The following is a 19302-nucleotide window of genomic DNA, read 5'->3' on the forward strand; positions in this document are numbered from 1 at the left end:
GCAGGTACAGAACAGAAGATGCTGGCAGTCTGATGCCAGGGGGGATAAAATTAACCACACCATTAGTTTTGCTGATTGCTGTTTGTAAACTTATAAAATTGTCTTTTCCTGTTAGCAGCCGAAGAGTCAAACTGCATGACTGATGTACAGGGCTCAGCTTCTTCCAGCTCTATGGGGGAGATTTATCAAACAAGGTGTAAAGTGAAACCCCAAGCAACCAATCAGATTCCACCTTTCATTTTCCAAAAAGTCTGTGAGGAATGAAAAGTGGAATCTGATTGGTTGCTAGGGGCAACTGGGCCAGTTTCACTTTACACCATGTTTGATAAATCTTCCACTATGTGTCTATCAGTACAAGTAGGGCGGAATGTGCTGCAGCTCAACACCACCAGTTTGATTCTTCAGCTGCTAAGAAAAAAACAAGGCACTTTTATAACCTATATGTAACTTTTATAACTTTACTTTTGAAACTAGATGTATAGTAAATGTATTCCCCTAGCACATAACTGTCGGGATATGCAGCTCCATACATGGTTTGGAGTTGACAGATTCACTTTAAATTATAAGGAACTAAAAAAAAAAAATAATACAATTTATATTCTTTTATCAATATTGGTGGCTAGTTTATGATTATGTTACTTGGTAAACTTGCAAGTAGTAATATTGCAATACTATATATTAAACCTGATCAATTGAAAACGGTTGTGTTGCCAGTCATCATTGTGATACATGATTCAATACTGAGTGTATCTCGGGTAGATTAAGAATGTTCAGCTAGTGTTCTCTTCATAATGTGCAATGACTACTGATGCCTCAGCTAAACAAGAGGCAGCTCAAGGTAAATATAAAATAGGATAGGGAAGAAAATTAATTACTATCCTGTCTTCCCAGTGATATACAATAAAAGAAAACATTAATGAAAACACTAATTGCAGATCAATGGGCAAGCTGTTATGAGTTAGTTTACAGCAAACACATTTTTGGGTCTATGAAGAAAATTCTTTAAAGCAGCAAGAGACATTCTGTTCTTCTCAGAGGTCCCTTTTTGTTTCATCACAAATTTTTCCCCAATTCTTTTTCATATAGTGTACATCAAGAAGATGAAACTCTTGCAAATAAACCTTGCTGATTTCATAAAAAGTATCTGCAGAATAATATTAAAGTGTCTTGCAAGTAAAAGGACACATGGTTTATGGATCCCTGTGTATCAAAGCAAACCTTAAAGGGGCTATCCAGCTCTACATAATTGCTGGCACATCATCAATATGAGTTTGTTGGGGGCCTGACTCTCAGCAAGCCCATTGATCAGCTGACTGAAGAGGGTGCAGCACTCACCCACTCATTTTATTGTTTACAGGTGCTCAGTATCTGCAACTTCTGTACTGTAAGGGCCCTATTACACCAAGCAAATATCAGCCACAATTGGCCGATTACCTGCTATTCCGGCTGATTATTGTTTGGTATAATAGGTGTTTAAAGGCAACGATCAGCTGACCTTTTCAAATGCTTAGGAAGCCTCTGCAAGTGTTTTGGGTCAATTATTCTAATTTTCTTAGATAACGAATTGTGGGTTTTCCTTGGCTGTATGCCATAACCATCAATATTAACCCTTTGAGGACCAGGCCCAAAATGACCCAGTGGACCGTGCAAATTTTGATCTTTGCGCTTTCGTTTTTTCCTCTTAACCTTCTAAGAGCGCTAGCACTTTCAATATTCTATCTACAGGACATGTAATGGCTATTTGTTACAGGAATAGTTGTACTTTGTAATGGCGTCTTTCAATTTACCATAACATGTATGATGGAACCCCAAATATATTATTTATGAAGATATAAATAGGTGAAATCGTAAAAAAGAATGCAATATGGTAACGTTTGGGGAGTTCCTGTGTCTACGTAATCAACTATATGGTAAAAGCGACATTATACTATTACTCTATAGGTCAGTCCGAACACAACCATATGCAGGTTTACGCAGATTCTCTAATGTTATATATTTTTTTTAAATGAAATCCTTTTTTTTGGGCAATTAAATATTAATAAAATGGGCCTATTGTGACGCTTATAACGGTTTTAGTTTTTTACCTATGGGGCTGTATGGGGTGTCATTTTTTCCGCCATGATCTCTAGTTTTTTATAATACCATATTTGTGAAGATCGGACGTTTTGATCACTTTTTATAAATTTTTATTTATATATAATGTAACATAAAATCAGTAATCCGCTCTTTTCGTGTACGCCGTTCACCATTCACAATGATGCTTGTAATATTTTAATAGATCTGACAATTATGCACGCTACGGTATATTATATGTTTATTTATTTATTTTTATATGTTTTATTTATATAATGGAAAATGGGGGGGTGATTTAAACTTTTATTGGGGGAGGGGTTTTGGGGTTGTGTGTTGGTGTTTTTAACTTTTTTTTTTTTATACATTTTAAGTCCCTTTGGAGGACTTGTACATACAATACTTTTATTTTAGACACTGATCATGACTTGATGACTTTCCTGACTATATATTCAGAAACATTATCTAATGTAATTAAAAGTCAGAAAAAAAGACAACAGGCACTACCCTTTCATATTTAAATCTGCTTTGCAGCATTAATAAAGGCATGGACCACACACCTTACCTGTCTATGAATTGTTTCTAATAAAATACAGGTAATAGTAAAGTAGGCACACTTGCTTAATTCTCTACAGCCCCTTTAGTATGTGCCTAAGAATCATCAACAAACTAATAAAAAAAAAAGCTCAGGCAATAGTGTAAACCACATTGTACAGTAGAAATCCTAAGCAGAAACATTTATTCATAAGAAATTGTAAGTACCTTAGTATCATGACGTATTGTAGTAACAGTAGTGACAACTTCCACTTTCTTGCCTTTCTCTTCCTCCTCCTTTTTCTCTTCCTCAACCTTTTTCTGGGGGGTGACTGATGCAATCAAGTTGGTTTGGGATACACCCTTTGCGGTGATGTATGGGCCGGTGCCCACCTCTGTGGCAGACACAGAATCCTTCATATACAAGTCATGGTTTTCATTCACTGATGCTAAAAGCAAATATGATATTTGGGAAAAATAACTGAGTATGGGATGGTCTGTCTAAAGCAAGCAACCAAAAAGTGCTGAATATGTGCAGATTGAGATATAAATGACAAACTGTTCACAATAATTAAAGTTGTACATATGACGATTGACTATCCAATATGTATGAATGTAAATAGCCAATCTGATCATTTTACTCATATATATATATATACACACACTATACAGTATAAATGTTAGGAGGAGGAAAGCTGCAGATCTGTTAGTTGATGAGGTGAGCAAGAATAACTTAAATGCAACTCAACACTTTGTAAGACTAAACTGAACAATGAAGCAAGCAGTTTTTGAACAATAATGTGTATGTCTTGTACATGGGCACAAGGTTTAGGTGGTTTTTAGATTTATAATAAAAAAGCATAACCACTGTAAAAAAAAAAACTGTTGGGGGATTTATTATCACATTTTGTTCACTTTTTAACACATGCACAGTGGAGCACAGTGAAAAGGGCATAGCCTCCGACAGTCTGTCAGATTTAACATACTTTATGCCAGAAATACACAGTAGATTGCAAAATCTTCTGCTCCTTCAGTGCCTGTAGTAAATCTGGCACATGTTTATATTAAAGTGAATGTACCACCGGTACATTGTTATATTTTTTTACGTGACTATACCGGCGCAGGGTGCCAGTGCCGCAGTCCTTTTTTTTTTCAACCGCTGTCCAGTTATCGTGTGTGGCGCTGGTCTTTTACCAATAAAGAGAATCCTGGCACTCACCTAGTAGAGTTATGCTTGTTTATTATGTGCAAAACATCAGCATGTAGCCTTCTTTTACAGAGCACCTTCCAGCCATGAAGCACTGGAGGAGGGCCGGCCGGCCCTGCCCTCCCTTCTGTGACGCGGTTTCATTGATTCTATCGAAGCCGCGTCACAGAAGGGAGGGGTTTCATCATACTGGGGGTTGGCCGGCCCTCCTCTAGTGCTTCATGCCCATTTTCTGTAATAGACCGGCTCAAAAAAGGAACTGCTGCACTGGCATCCCAGCGCTGGTCTATTTAAGCAAGAAATAAAAAAGTGATGTACCAGCGGTGTATTCGCTTTAAAACTGGTGTGAGACATCAATACCATGATTATGGACATAAAGTACACAAGGATTTACTGAAAGAGTAGTAGATGCTTGGAACAAACTTCCAGCAGATGTGGTTGGTAGGTAAAGGCGTTAACTAGGCATAGTAATAAATAACCACTTTATTCAAGAAACAGCACCAGTTTGGGTGTGGGTATGCAAATCAGTTTCATTAAAGTGAATGGAGCTGACTTGCAATACCCCACACAACCTGGCGATAGGGTTGGTGCTGTTTCTGCAAAAAAGTAGCTGTGCTTTTTCTAATCCTGGATGACCTTTTTAATCATGCCTGGTATAAAAATATATCTTAAGATAAAAGTAAAAGAGATGTAACATAAGGGCAGACTCGACGGACCAGTGGTTGTCTCTTTCTGAGGACAATCTTCTGAGTTTCTATAATATATTTGTAGATAAAGGTGGGTGATAATAAAAAGGAAAATGTAAAGATGTGTTTTAACAGGCAGCATGTACATTTTTAACACATACCTAAGCAAAATCTGTAATATTTGGTAGCAAATAAAACTCACAAGTTACATCTAGGTGATAGTTTACTTTGGCTCCTTATTACATTTGGAGAATGATAAGATACCTGATCAGTGGGAAATATAACAAATAAATGTTGAGTGGGGAAAGTAGGCTAAATGGAAGAGATTCAGTTGCTTTCAGGAACAATGATGGTAATGATCACAATATATGTGTGGTGCAAAGATTAATAATGGCTGACATTAATGCGTCAAAGAAACAAAACAAATATATAGACTATTAGTAAAACATAAGCTCAAGGGCACTACAGTGGCCAGAAACTAGACCTTCTTACTAGGCAACCATTTCCTATACACAGAGAGAGATGCCCAAATTGCAACATCCCAACAATGCACGGTATACACAAGGAAGGTGTCAGCATCGGGCTACAGGCTATTCACTCCTTTGGTTTCCAGCAATTTTCAACTGAAATTACAGCTGAAAGTGGTTGAGCATCAATCATCAGTCACTCTATTACTGGCTCAAGATATATCTTGCTGTTTGGTAGAAGGCGAAACTGACTATTGTGTGTATGCAGGGCAAAGTTATATAAAGCTCTTACACCATGAATACAGTGAGTATGCACAAACACAGCAATGTCTTAATGCTGCTATAAATAATGCAAATAATGACAGTAAATGTCTATTGAAATAAAAACAAGTGTAGGGACTACAGCACAGCAGGCTGGATAGGGTGGGTATTCGTTATCACAGCCATCGAGGTTTCAACAATAAATGTCTTTATTGCAAGATGCATGACACTAGGGACAGCTCTACAACAGGGACTGGTATTGGCAGAAGCTATAGATCAAGAACATGTAAAACACAATGTACTGGGGCAATGGTATTCGAGAACAATGAACAATGTTTATCCATGGATTTGCCAGATCTCCAGAGGGGAGACAGCTGAGGTCTGTAATTACATGGAGTAACACATATTAGATGTGCATGTCTCCCATTTGGCCAGCAAATATCATCCTAACTAAAGCCCCTTTATTTTTCGGAGGCATTTTAAATTCCCCATTCTCATTGCACTGCTCTAGGCAAATGATCTTCAGTGTAAAATACCCCATCATTATCTAGATAATGCTAAATACATATAGACACATACTGTATTTATGAATGAACTGTATGCATGGCTGATAAAAACAATGCAGACGGCGGAAATGATATAATGATGGAGTCAGGACGCACACCCTTTTTATGGGTGTATTCTGACAATTCTATTTAAACTAAAGGAAAAGTATGGAGATATTCTATAAAGGTGTGGAGTGTAGGAGTCATGTGTGGGTGTCCTTTGTTCATTTAATTGTGATACTGTCACACAGGGTAAGAAAATGTTAACAGCTGCTAAATTTCCAATTCTAATTAAACTGTATAACAGAAAATGTTCTGCTCCTAGATGATCATTAAACTCCTTATTACATATGTAAGAGAAGTACATGCTTCTTACCCCCATCTAAGCTTCGGGACATTGTATAACGTTTGCTAGAAGAACGTTCAAAATAGGGTGCTGGTCTATCAATCAGTGCGCTGGCTCTTCTCGTCTGAGCTTGCGTCCTCCCACTGTAGCGGAACTTCGACCCTAAGGTAAGGAATTTTTTGGGAGGTGCCTCTGGTAACAGCAGCCTAAAAGCATGGATGGCAGCACATGGGATAAAACAGAGGTAAATAAGAATGTTTTCTTTTTCATTGGACAAATGTGTCTAATCACAGTGCAAGGTAACAAACACCTATATTCCTAGAAAATTGCATAAATAAACAACCTATATTTTACTGATACTCAGTATCGATTCAAGCACCTAACACCAATAGATATACTGTGTATCCAATCCAGTAACTACAAAAGTCACTCACAAATGAGATTTTGCAAATAACACAATTTTATTTATTCCATCACAAAAAGAACAACAATTAAAATACAAGACCTTGGAGGTGGGAGACCCCACTACTGGGACTATCGTAGCTATGTATAGATCCAAAGTGCATGTGCATATTTGTAAACATCATAACAAACCCATTCAGCATCAGTGCATATTATAAATAAAGTGCCAGTGCTCTATTGCCTTGATATGCTGAACAAGAAACAAGAAAAAAATACAAAATATAATATTGCACATGTCACCAAGTTACCCCAAACATATATTGTCCCAGTCCGCTGGCCTCCCACCTCACTCCAACGTCGTTTCGCACCACTTCTTCAGGGAGTAATGAGGGGGAGAGCCAGAGGACCTTATATATATATGCTACATTGTCAGGGATTGGACAGCTGGACTCAACACACCTGTATGTGCCTGTATTGTGATCAAGCCAAACGCCTCTGTAATTACCCACGAGCGGTGCCGTAATCCGCAGAACCGGAAGTGACGTCAGGCACGTAGTGCCGTCGGCCATCACCCGTTCGCGTCATTACGTCACCGCCCCAGGTGGCCCGACTATACCTGCTTGTGCTGTCTATTATGTGGCGGTCCGCCTCCGCAGTCGCCCGCAGGCGATAGCCCGATGCGCGAGACAGGAAGTGACGTCCAGCGCCAAGCGCCATCAGTCAATCCCGGTGTCATGTCATCACGCCATCGCCGCAGGGTCATGCGCAGCAGACCGCACACAACACAGGTGCCATCTTGGAGAGGGGCAAGAGTACTGGAGGCTCAAATATAGGACTGCACCGCAAAATCATTCTACCAATGTTATTTTAATCACATGAAGACCATCATTAGCTCTATATTATTCCAAACATAAATAGATTGTATAAAAAACATAATGTGAACTTGAAATATGCCCCTAGTAGTGCAGAAAATAAGTAAAAATGTGCAAAAAAAATCATGGGTAATTACAGAGGCGTTTGGCTTGATCACAATACAGGCACATACAGGTGTGTTGAGTCCAGCTGTCCAATCCCTGACAATGTAGCATATATATAAGGTCCTCTGGTTCTCCCCCTCATTACTCCCTGAAGAAGCGGTGAGAAACGACGTTGGAGTGAGGTGGGAGGCCAGCAGACTGGGACAATATACGTTTGGGGTAACTTGGTGACATGTGCAATATTATATTTTGTATTTTTTTCTTGTTCAGCATATCAAGGCAATAGAGCACTGGCACTTTATTTATAATATGCACTGATGCTGAATGGGTTTGTTATGATGTTTACAAATATGCACATGCACTTTGGATCTATACATAGCTACGATAGTCCCAGTAGTGGGGTCTCCCACCTCCAAGGTCTTGTATTTTAATTGTTGTTCTTTTTGTGATGGAATAAATAAAATTGTGTTATTTGCAAAATCTAATTTGTGAGTGACTTTTGTAGTTACTGGATTGGATACACAGTATATCTATTGGTACAGTGCAAGGTAAGTTCTGTCTTGGATCAGAAGAGTCAGGCAAGGTCAATGTGCACATCATGATTAATGAATGATAAGACTTTGTGCTCATATGTGGTTCATCAATGCAAAGTATAGTCCCAATGAGAGTTATGGTCTGGTTGGCACAATGTCATTTAATATAATTACTTTATATTTATTCCTGGTAATCAGCATCTGATGCATAATGTATACAAGTTTGAACCACTGCTCCATGTTAGAATTTGAAAATTTCAGGAAAAAAAAATTAATTGTGAACCTGCAAAGTATCCTATTCTAGGAAAAGACAAACTTATGCACCATGCAAAATAAACAAATTTGTATACCTAAAGAAAGTATGATGTTCCACACATACTTTCCATAAGCGTTTGGCGGCCCGATGGTTTGGCAACTTGAAACCAATGGTGCTTTCAAATTGTTCAAACTGAAAAGAAAACAAATGTTTTACAGTCAGATAAATATGCATTGATAAGGTTCAGTTTGTAAAGAACCTGATCTAGCAGCATGTTTCCAAGTAGTAAGAGGACTACTAAGAGCACACTGCTTGCCATACACCCGTAAATCAGAAATCAAATGACTAGTTAAAGCTTTGTACTTATGTTTATCAATTATAAATATATAGCCATTTTTCAATGGCATAGGTAAGGCTATGTTCCCACTACAGGAACAGGACGCATTTATTGGGAAAAGGGGGAAGCCTATTAATAATGAGCACAAATAAAGATCAGGATCATTATTTTCGACCCTCATTTTTAATAGACGGCAGCCTTTTCCTGATAAAATCTCATCATGGGAACATAGAACAGAGGAGGTCATTTTTGCAAAAGTGGTAGAGAAGGAAACAAAGCAAAATCAGTTATCAACACCAGATTATCTTCTCAGAATCTGATGACCGACTGTCACATGTTAGATCGATAAGTGTCAATTGTCTGTTGACAAACTGAATACCCAGATAGATGAGAACCTTATTGCAGAATGGGGTGTGAATGCCAGGCTGGGGGGTGTGATTATAGGTTTTATAACACACACTCCCCTGAACATGAACCGCCTCAGCTTCCTAATTACACCTACTCAGTCTAGCATACACACCCCAATTCAGTGCAGAGAGTCAAATAGTAAAACACCTATATTTCTGCGCTGGGGGGGGGTTCACCCTTGACAAAGCTTGTATAGCGAAACGCAGCGTTGGGTGAGTGGTCTTACCAGGCAGAATACATTCATACCCGGAGGTTCAAGTATACTTCTCTTTGTATATATCTTCTAACACATTTTTTCATTACCTTACTTTGTTTATATTACTTTGTTCTAAACTTGCACTTGCAGTATATATATCTAGACATTTAACTTATTTAAGCACTGTTGGAGTTCCTTGTTTACTTGCATTTGTGCACTTTTATACCTCCTGGGACTGAGTGATATACCATCAACTTAATTTAGTATATAGAGCATACATTATTCATCTATTTTTTGCCCTGTAAGCCATCGAACGTATGTACTGTATCATTTTATACTTCCCCCTTTTTTTAGTATGGTTTTAAAACATGTTTTTTTGTATGTAACAATAAAGCTTTGATTTGATTTAATAATTTAAGAGTATTGTCCAGCATCTTTTTTGGTTGTAGGATTTATATATTGTTTGATGTATATGGACATCAGTTACAGATAAGCGAACCTCGGGCATGCTCAAGTCAATCCGAACCCGAGCTTTCGGCATTTGATTAGCGGTGGCTGCTGAAGTTGGATAAAGCCCTAAGGCTATGTGGAAAACATGGATATAGTCATTGGCTGTATCCATGTTTTCCAGACAACCTTAGAGCTTTATCCAAGTTCAGCAGCCCCAGCTAATCAAATGCTGAACGATCGGGTTCGGATGGAATCGAACCCGAACCCGATTCGCTCATCTCTAGTTACTAGTAGTCCTATTTAGGTTACTTAATTGTGTCATTCCTAGAATATGCCTTCATTATGTGTATAGGCGGTAGTCCAACTTCAGATTGTTCAAAAATTATGTTTTTACATGCCTGACAAGTTTTAGAAAAAGAGTATATTGTATTTTTCAGACTATAAGACACACCTGACTATAAGACACAACCCATGGTTTAAACACAATAGGAAGAAATATTTTTGACTAATTAAACACTTCCCTGGTATGCTAAGGCAATGCAAGGATCATTGGGGTAAGTCAGATGCTGTGAGCTCAGTGTGTCATCTTTTACATTAAGGTAACTTAGCCAGTCTCACACAAGTGTAATACAAGGACATTTCTGAGTATTTATTATAGCCTTAGGTCCTGTCTGGCCTAGCTGCAGATGTAATGGCTCAAACTGACAGCATCATAGATCCCTATAATAGATACCTATGATACAGCCAGTTTCAGGTCTACGGCCTTGTAATGCATGTTTAGGTTTTGTGCGTGTGTGTGTGTATTTCCGAGATACTGAGTACTTTATTTTTTTTATCTGTAGCTCTCCTGCTGTCGCAACACTACAATCCCCATGATTCCCTGGGAGCTAAAAGGTTTAGTTATAGTTTTTGTAACTGGAGACCCGCAATGTGGGGAACACTGGCTTACTATATATATGCAACTCTACTACACACACACAGCTTTACAATACTCAAATGTACACACAGCTATGCTACACACATACACACAGTTCTGCTGCACACATATAAATAGCATTGTTGCTCTTGTGATCCTTTGTTTGAATCCTCCCAGACATGTGACTTGCCACATAACATCATCCTTTCTCCTTCACGCAGATCCTGCCCCCTTTGCAGTCATTGGAAAGGGCCAATCTAGAGGCCTAGGACCTTCCCCCTCTAGGTCAGCCCATTCCAATGGCTGTGGAGGGGTGGGGCCTAGATGCTGATTACATCAGAGAGGGGTGGGGGCCTAAGACAGGGACTACCGTTAAGCCCTGCCTCTATGGCATTGTCCACCAACAATAACATACATTTTTGAGGGGGGAGACCACAAAGAAACCTTTTATATGGTAAGACATGAAATGTCCACAATATAAACTTGAGAATGGTGCAGAGAACATCACTTTAACTGGCAGTACAATTTTATCTGTACACAGCAAAATGTGTAAAATGTAGTTCATTATTGTTTTGATAGGATAGGAAGAAAAAAGACATCCTTTTACATACCTCCCCTGGGCGGATCTTGATGTAAAAATTATTCCTTTTATAAGAAATTTTCAGAACCTTGGGCCAGGCAAACCGGTTTATCCGTAGTCTGTCTCGATATATCAATAGACCACTGGCACAAACACCCAGCATAATTTCAACACTTTCAGAATCCTGTAAAAGAGAGTATACACTAAAATAAAATAGTTTAAAAAAAGTTCCCACCAATTGGACGTCAAGTTGCCTCAGATCTTCCCCAACAATAAGGGATTAACCCAGGCTTATCCCTTACATAGAGGGAGGTTGGTTAGTTGGTAAGTTTCTGTTAAGTTTTCCTCAGGACCTGGCTCTTGTGGCCAGGTGCTGATCCTGCCAACAACTGTATTAAACAAGTTTTAAACCTGCCTGGGATAAACTTTTATCTATCCTAATATAATAAAGAAGGAAATACTAAAAGGGCAGACTAGATGGACCAAGTGGTCTTTTTCTGCCGATCTTCTATGTTTCTATTTTCTCCTCAACGTACTAATTACAGAAGTATGGCCCTAAGTTGGGCAACTACCATTAGGCTATGTTCACACAATGTCAAAAATGGAGAAAAACGTCCGATTTCGCTATTTAAAAAAAACTTCAATATTTTGCAGCAATTTAACTGACTTCAATCAGCATAAGTCAATGGGCAAACGGTCGTCCTATGCACATAATGCATTGAAAAACGGACGTTTTTGCCACGGAAGTCAAAATAATGAACATGAACATTATTTCCGGACGTTTTTTTGCAAATAGCGGACGTTTTCTATTAGTTGTTCACACACAGTTCTTCTATTGTCACCGCCGTTCTTTCTCTGTTTTTACTATTAAATTCAATGGATTTTTCAATTAAGCCACAACCAAAGGGCAATTAGTAACCCCAAACTAAAATAAGGTGCAAATACCCATCATTGCACTAAAGGGATTCCAGACTTCGAAAAACGTCCGTTATTTTAGACTCAAAATAACGGACGTCATTTTAAATGGAGCTGAAAAAAACGTTGTGTGAACATAGCCTTAAGGGGGTTCATGTCCTGTCTAGGGTGACTGTTCCCTACACAGTTATCTTCAGGAAGTCTTTTTGTGAACAGAACTGTACCCAGCGCATTGGTAAAGATTGCAAGCCAAAGTACCCCACTGATATTGCTCGATCGCCTTGGGAAAACTCAAGGAATTAGGTACACACAGATGTTCTACCCTAGGGCCCATGATCCGGGATCTGGCATTCTGTGATCTCTTCTATCAAGAGTCAAGTCACAGAAGTCACCCTGATTTCTGCACTATTACAAAGGTCACCCTTATCTTCTATAAAAGTCTTCTACTTAAAACTACCTAAGAGACTTTGCAACTCAAGTAAAAACTATCCAAAAACTACCTTCAGTATAACAAGGGATTGGTAATCATACTCTAAAGTTATAGTGTACTGTGTACTGTTCCTTTAACAAGTCTGCCAATAAAAGTCGATAACTGGTTAAGTAACCTGAATTCTGTGATTACTCAAGTGCACCTATACACTGCAGGCAACACCAGGAACTCCACCTTCACCTGTAACAGACATGTAGGAGTGCTGCGATTATCTTTTTCATTGGACTTTATGGACTTTAGCCCAGCAAGCTCCTGGGTTCGTATGCACCCCCCTGGATCCTAAAAGGACACGTATACACACAGGTACGAACCAACATGTATTCCGGGCATCATTATTTTGGTTGAGCAGTGAACCCACTCGTTTGTATGTAACAGACATGTGTTGGGACCCAGGGAGGGCATCTACCACTCTGAGCCCAGTGACAAGTGCCACAGCAGTATGACACCTGCTCTTGCTAAAAACAACTGGCACCCCTTGGGTTACCACATACTAATTTTTTGGATAATTGTCTTAAGACTCAATATAGTTCGACAAAGTGGCCTTACAAGATAAACCAATGCAAAGGGAATGCTGACCATACTGTTTTCTGCTAAGGTTTTACTGACAGTCACTATATAGCTTCAGACATCTTATATGTCTTATAATTTGAATATTGTCTAAATAAATTACTCTACTAAACTGGCATTAGCAAATAAAGGTTATTTAGCAGTGGAAAGTTGTACAGCCCTGGCGACATGATCTTGGTCCCTTGTACTAGGCTCTGTAAACAAGCACCAATCTAGGAGATCGGCACTCATTTACAGTGGGGCTCCTGTAATACAGCCTACAGCCATGTTCCCACACAGTATTTTTGCTCAGTATTTTTCAACCAAAACCAGGATTGGATTTATAACACAGTAAGGCTATGTCACACACTGTTGAAATTTAGTGGATAGCCGTAATTTAATGGCAAAAAATTGCAGTTGTTTTAAAATAATGGCAATAATTTGCCATTAAGTGACAGCCATCCACTAAATTTCAACAGTGTGTATAGCTAGAAAGAAAGTATACAGCTTCAATATTTTCCACATACAGTTTTCTTTTCAAGCTTAATCAATTCTACAGAAGATAAACCGACATACACAGGCAAAATCTATGGCAAAAGAACACTCTTCTGAAAGGGCACATATACTAAATGTGCAGGCAAAAACCTGGTGTGAATTGTGCTCACTTTTGCTAGTTTTTAAAACAAATAAATAAAATTAAGTTAAGTTTATAAAATTTTCCTTTACTTTCGAATTTAACAAAATAAAATTAAAAAACCATTAAAAGAGAGTTGACAGTGACAAAACATTACATTTAATGAAAGTAATACTCTTTTCCCCGGCAGCATTTCTCTTCCACAGTTAATTTAGAGGTTCACTCTGAATGATTAAGATAACGTAATAAAACAAGAACTACTTAATTAATCTTTAGAGATTCGGCCTTTTAGTGATTTTCCATGGCAATGGGTTGTGCAGCTGTAAGTCTAAAATGCTGTCTGAGAGTAGGAGCCATGGCTGTACAATAACTCTCACTTATCACCCTCCCTGTGGTATACAGAAAGCACTGTAAGACTGCATCATCCATAGCTGATCAATACCACAATATAATAATACAGCTAGCCCTGATTATTAACATGCTCATCCATTTTAGCTTTTTCGTCTTAAAACAGCAATTTCCTATCAGTTCGATATATACCTTGTGTAACTCGGTAAATAACAAGAAATCCTAGACAATGTTTTAAAAGCCTTTTATCAAGAAACAAGATAGATTATAATTGAATGTGTTTGCCATGTTTCAATAAGTCATGGGACTGATAGCAGCCAACTATGTACATCTAAATAAAAGAAGTACAACATAGTGTGAGATGGTCGTTTGCAAATTATACATTAGTGTCTGTGAGAAGGCAGGCCATTATGAAATACTACATTGGCAAGCTGAGGCTAAGATTTACTGAATAGCTACTAAGCTGTAATAGTTTAAAGGCGTCCCATCATGAGCCAGTTTAAGCAATTTGAGAACCTGTCAGCTCTACTTAGTTCACTAAAGCTGATTTGGCTTTGAGTCAACTATAAACCAAAGAGCTGAAAATTTAAATACCATTAGAAGAAATAATACGGCTATCCACTGTCACCATTCATGTTTTTTTTTTCTTGTTCATACATTCACACTATTGGTGAAAATAAAATAAACACAGCTTTAGCTGTTTTTAACAGCATTTAGAGACATGCTTTACAGTACACACTATAGACAATAGACTAACACAGACCGACATAAATGGCATTGTTTTTCATCAAAATATATAATCAGAAAAATAAACAAAAAAAACCCTCAAATGTAAAAATCAGACGCAATACCTTAGCATGATGTAGATCAACCCCATACATTGACAATTTTTTGGCATTTTCCAGGAAGTGCATCTCAGCTTCAGCAGGAGTCATTCCTCTGCAAAATAAATACAGATTTGGTAATACATTTCAAAATATATTGTTACTGCCGAGACGATTGCAGCAAGTTCAGACTGCATCATTAACTCAACTCATGTTCTTCACAATAAGGCATCTGAGCAAAGAAATGATATCTAGAATTTGTCAATCATGCTAAAACATGCAGAAACATCCCTGAGCATTTGGATGGCTTACTCTGCAAATAACATTTGGTGAAGACGTAGTGGTTGTACCGTCTAAACATAAGCTGCTATCTAAACTATAAGATTAAATGACAGCACTCATATCAAGAAAATGTCAACAGCATCTTCACAACCAAGCTACAGAAAATAAAAAATACATGTATCCAGCTTTAAATAAATGCCTTAAAATAAGAGACACTCTCACATTTAAGGATTCCTGTAAAAAAAGCATGAAAACAAATAAAAGGCCATAAAACAGTGCAATTTGCTGTAATTTTCCAAGGTGTTAGTGTGTGGGAGTATATACTATGTGCTATAAAGGTGGTTCAAAATAACAAAAGAAAAAGAGAGAAAATAATGCATCTGATTAAAATATGAATTATTTATTATAACTTTACTTATAAAATGAAGTACAAATTTAGATTAAACCCTCTCATATCAAGCAAGGCATGGACTCTACAGAACCACTCATCTAATCTGTGGAATCAGGCACCACAATGTTAGTGCCCAATACTTTAAAGCGAATGTACCACCAGTACACTGCTTTTCGGATATTTACATGGATAGATTCGGCAGAGGGATGCCGGTGCCATGGCTGGTGCCCAGGAATAGAATGGTACCGTACGCGGGAACCAGGCCACAATTCAAAAAAAAGAACCACGGCACCGGCATCCCTTTGGAGCAGGTGAAAACTTTTGCTAGCAGACATAAATCAAAATAAATCAGGCACCTGAAAAGGCCATGCTTCCTCCCTGCCTTGCCACACAACCTGCTCACCCAGCAGGCAAGTGGGGCTTTATATTATAGTCAGCAGTAACTTTTTCAGCAATTTCTGCAACTCCAGCTCTTGTTGAATTGGATCATATAGGCTAAGTGTCACTCCCCAGACACATCAATGGTATCACCAGTTCTCTGGCTGTCCTTTCTTGCACCATGCTTGGTAAGTACAAACTACTGGTAGATTAAAAGAGGATGTGGAATTGGGGTTTCTTTGTATACATAAGCAAATCGTTCATCTAAGCGAAGCTCCTCATTTGATCAGCGCTCCGCTTATCAAGCTCCCGGCCTTCACCGCGCCTCTGCTCCCTGCCACTCCTCCAAAGATGCCAGAAAAGCTGGATCCAATCCTGGAAAACTTTTCCCAGTTTCCCAGGATTGGATCCAGCTTTTCCCTGACACCTGGGGTGGAGTAGCAGAAAGCGTAGCAGTGCTGATGAGCAGAGCGCAGATCAAGCCAATTGCTTTGCTTTGTCTGCATAAGCAATTTGCACATCTCATCTGTGGCTTGCTTCCTTTCTGTTTTTCATATGACTGTTCCTGCTTTCTTCTTGTTTGCTCTTTCTTTATACAGTACATACATACAGAGAAAGAAGAAATCAGTGTGTCTATAGACAGTATCGACTTGAAGGGGTATTCCCATTTCAACTAATAATGTTATACCTGTAAAAACTTGTCAAGTTAAATATATTTTGCAAATAAAGTCATTTCGCAAACTTGTCTACCTCTCCTGATATGTCTATTCTTTCCCTCCCATTATTGACAGCTCATTGTCTAGGTTACTGACCACCACTCTGCTCTAAATGCAGTGGTCTGGCTGCCATATGTATAGCTATAATGTAGATATATAGAAAGTAAGGGAGAAATTTATCAAACATGGTGAAAAGTGAAACTGGCTCAGTTGCCCCTAGCAACCAATCAGATTCCACTTTTCATTCCTCACAGACTCTTTGAAAAATGAAATGTGTAATCTGAGCTAGTTTCAGTTTACACCATGTTTGATAAATCTGTGTACAAGTACTTATATATATATACTTATATATTGTACATATATATATATATATATATACACACACCAGTAGGGCTTGTGTTTTGGGTAGTGATCAAGGCAAGTTTGCTAAATGAATCAATCAGCCTTATATGCATGTTATGTGTATGTAACATGCATAATAATAAAAATAAAAAGCTAAAACTATAGCCTGTTAAGAGGTTATAAGCCTCTTCACTGTAAATTTCTGTATAGTAATATTCTGCCTACCAAAGGGAATTTCTCGGACAAAGGATGCTATTTTTAGCAGATTATAGATTTGAAGTTTTTTGTATTCTAAAAATCAATTACATTGTTTATCATCCTTTTCTAGTTTTTTAGTTGCAGCCTGATTCTTCTTTTCCCTGTGGTTCGCACCTAGTTCTGCCACCTAAATTACCTTTTGTTGAGAGCTTTTATTGAGTTCGTATCCATATGGATGTTGAATATAGGTGGCATTCAGTTATCATTTACCAAAAAATTTCCACAGCAGATGGAGACCATCTAATCTCTTAAAGAGAACAAATCAGAGGCTTTTTTTAAAGGACAACTCCCATGAAAAACTTTTTCCCAGTAATTGAAGCACATTACAAAGTTATATAACTCTGTAATGTGCTTCAATCACCTATCTGCCTCCCATCCCTGTCTTTTCCCCCCTCCACTAAACTCACACATACCTAATTACTGTCGTCACCAGGCTCTTCTCTCAGCTCCCATTGGCTGAGCAACTGCAAGCCATCTGAGTCCATGTCACTTGCTTATCTTCCCTAGTGACATGACTCATTCACTCACTGAGTCCACTCGGCAGCAGGAGAGAGTATGAGGGGAGGGGGGAGCTGCCTATGTGTCGGGAGTCCGTCACGAGGTAAGATAAGCAAGTGACATGAATCAGATGGCTTGCCAATGGGAGCTGAGCAAGCTGAGTCACCTGACAAGGCAGGGGAGGGGGAGGCTGGTGTAACAGGAGCTAGACCAGCCCTCCTGCTGATTACTCATCGTCACAAGAAGGAGCTGAGAGAGCAGCCTGGTGACGACAGTAATTAGGTATGTGTGAGTTTCCTACACTTCCTGGTGGGGGTTTGAGGGGGGGGAAAGAAAGGGAAGGGGGGCAGATAGTTGATTGAAGCATATTACAGAGTTATATAACTTTGTAATGTGCTTCAATTACTGGGGAAAAAGTTTTTTATTTTTCTAAATATAACTCATTATTTTTGCACCAACGTTTTTTGTATTTATTTCTATTACTTTTTATGGGCTCGTGCTGACTCTTTTAAAAAAACTCGGCACGAACCCCCATACTTCCTGGCATGCTGAGCAGCGGGATGGGATCCCATGATCCTTTGCCCGCTGCTCTGTCAATACACAGTGATCTTGCGCTATCCAGCTGTGTATTACTGTGCCTTTGCAGTCTGTATCTAATACTTTACCTGATCCATGCTATCATCTTGGTGACATCACTGCATTCTAGCGCTGGAACGCACCGCTGGAACGCAGTGACATCACCAAGATGGCAGCGCCTGAATGGAGGATCAGGTAAAAGTATTAGATACAGACTGGTATGGTGTAACATTATCCTGGAGCTACGGTAGAGATATGCCTGAGGAAAAAGATGGCTTACAGTGTTTAACAGTGTATATCTGTTATCATGATTCACCTTACAATGTGATTTTGACTGAAATAAAAAAAGTTGATTTTTGCATTGATATTACCATTATCATCTCACCTATAACTTTTATGCAGTTCAACAACTTTGTCTTCCAGTTCTTTTGTCTGGTTTGGTGCAAAGCGAAATTCACTGACATAGTCACTACCATATTCATCAGGGTCATAGTCTCCGAGTTCTGACTGCACTGTGTAAGATCCCAGGAGAGCCAATGTGACAAAGGAACATGGGAGACGCCCAGATACTATGTCATCCCTTAACTGCAAGCACAGATAGTACCTGTATGGGGATAAAGCTCAAGTCACATACCCGTATACTATAAAATGATCACCATATAACATGCTAGAATTAAACTGGTTTTCAAAGTTGTGTTAAGAATGAAAAACAAACATATACTAACCAGTTAAATCCTCTCCACATCTACTGCTGCTGCTCTGGTCCTCCTTGCCAGACTTTATTTACTTGGCTGCAGTGACTGAGTGCCCATATACTGTACATACTTCACTGCTACAGAAATCTCATGTTGTATGAGCTGCCGTGGTGATGTCGGTGTAGGGACACATTATTGCTGCAGCCAAGTGAACATGGCTCAGTGGGAAGAGCTAAAG

The 19302-nt window shown here is 38.7% G+C and overlaps 1 protein-coding gene across 13 annotated transcripts in view; it reads right to left on the bottom strand.

Moving 5' to 3' along the window:
• The window catches only part of EPB41L3 (erythrocyte membrane protein band 4.1 like 3), a 168117-nt gene that overhangs the window by 37859 nt on the left and 110956 nt on the right, over positions 1–19302 (bottom strand). For all 13 annotated transcript variants that reach the window (XM_069957740.1, XM_069957747.1, XM_069957741.1 and 10 more), the window contains 6 exons: positions 18755–18973; positions 14956–15043; positions 11203–11355; positions 8379–8476; positions 6147–6322; positions 2833–3053 (listed from right to left, as the gene is read on the bottom strand). In XM_069957740.1, the coding sequence (XP_069813841.1) occupies positions 2833–3053; positions 6147–6322; positions 8379–8476; positions 11203–11355; positions 14956–15043; positions 18755–18973 (955 nt within the window). The remainder of the gene's footprint in view (positions 1–2832; positions 3054–6146; positions 6323–8378; positions 8477–11202; positions 11356–14955; positions 15044–18754; positions 18974–19302) is intronic.

The sequence above is a fragment of the Dendropsophus ebraccatus genome, chromosome 2, assembly GCF_027789765.1.
Source record: "Dendropsophus ebraccatus isolate aDenEbr1 chromosome 2, aDenEbr1.pat, whole genome shotgun sequence".
Lineage (NCBI taxonomy): Eukaryota > Metazoa > Chordata > Amphibia > Anura > Hylidae > Dendropsophus > Dendropsophus ebraccatus.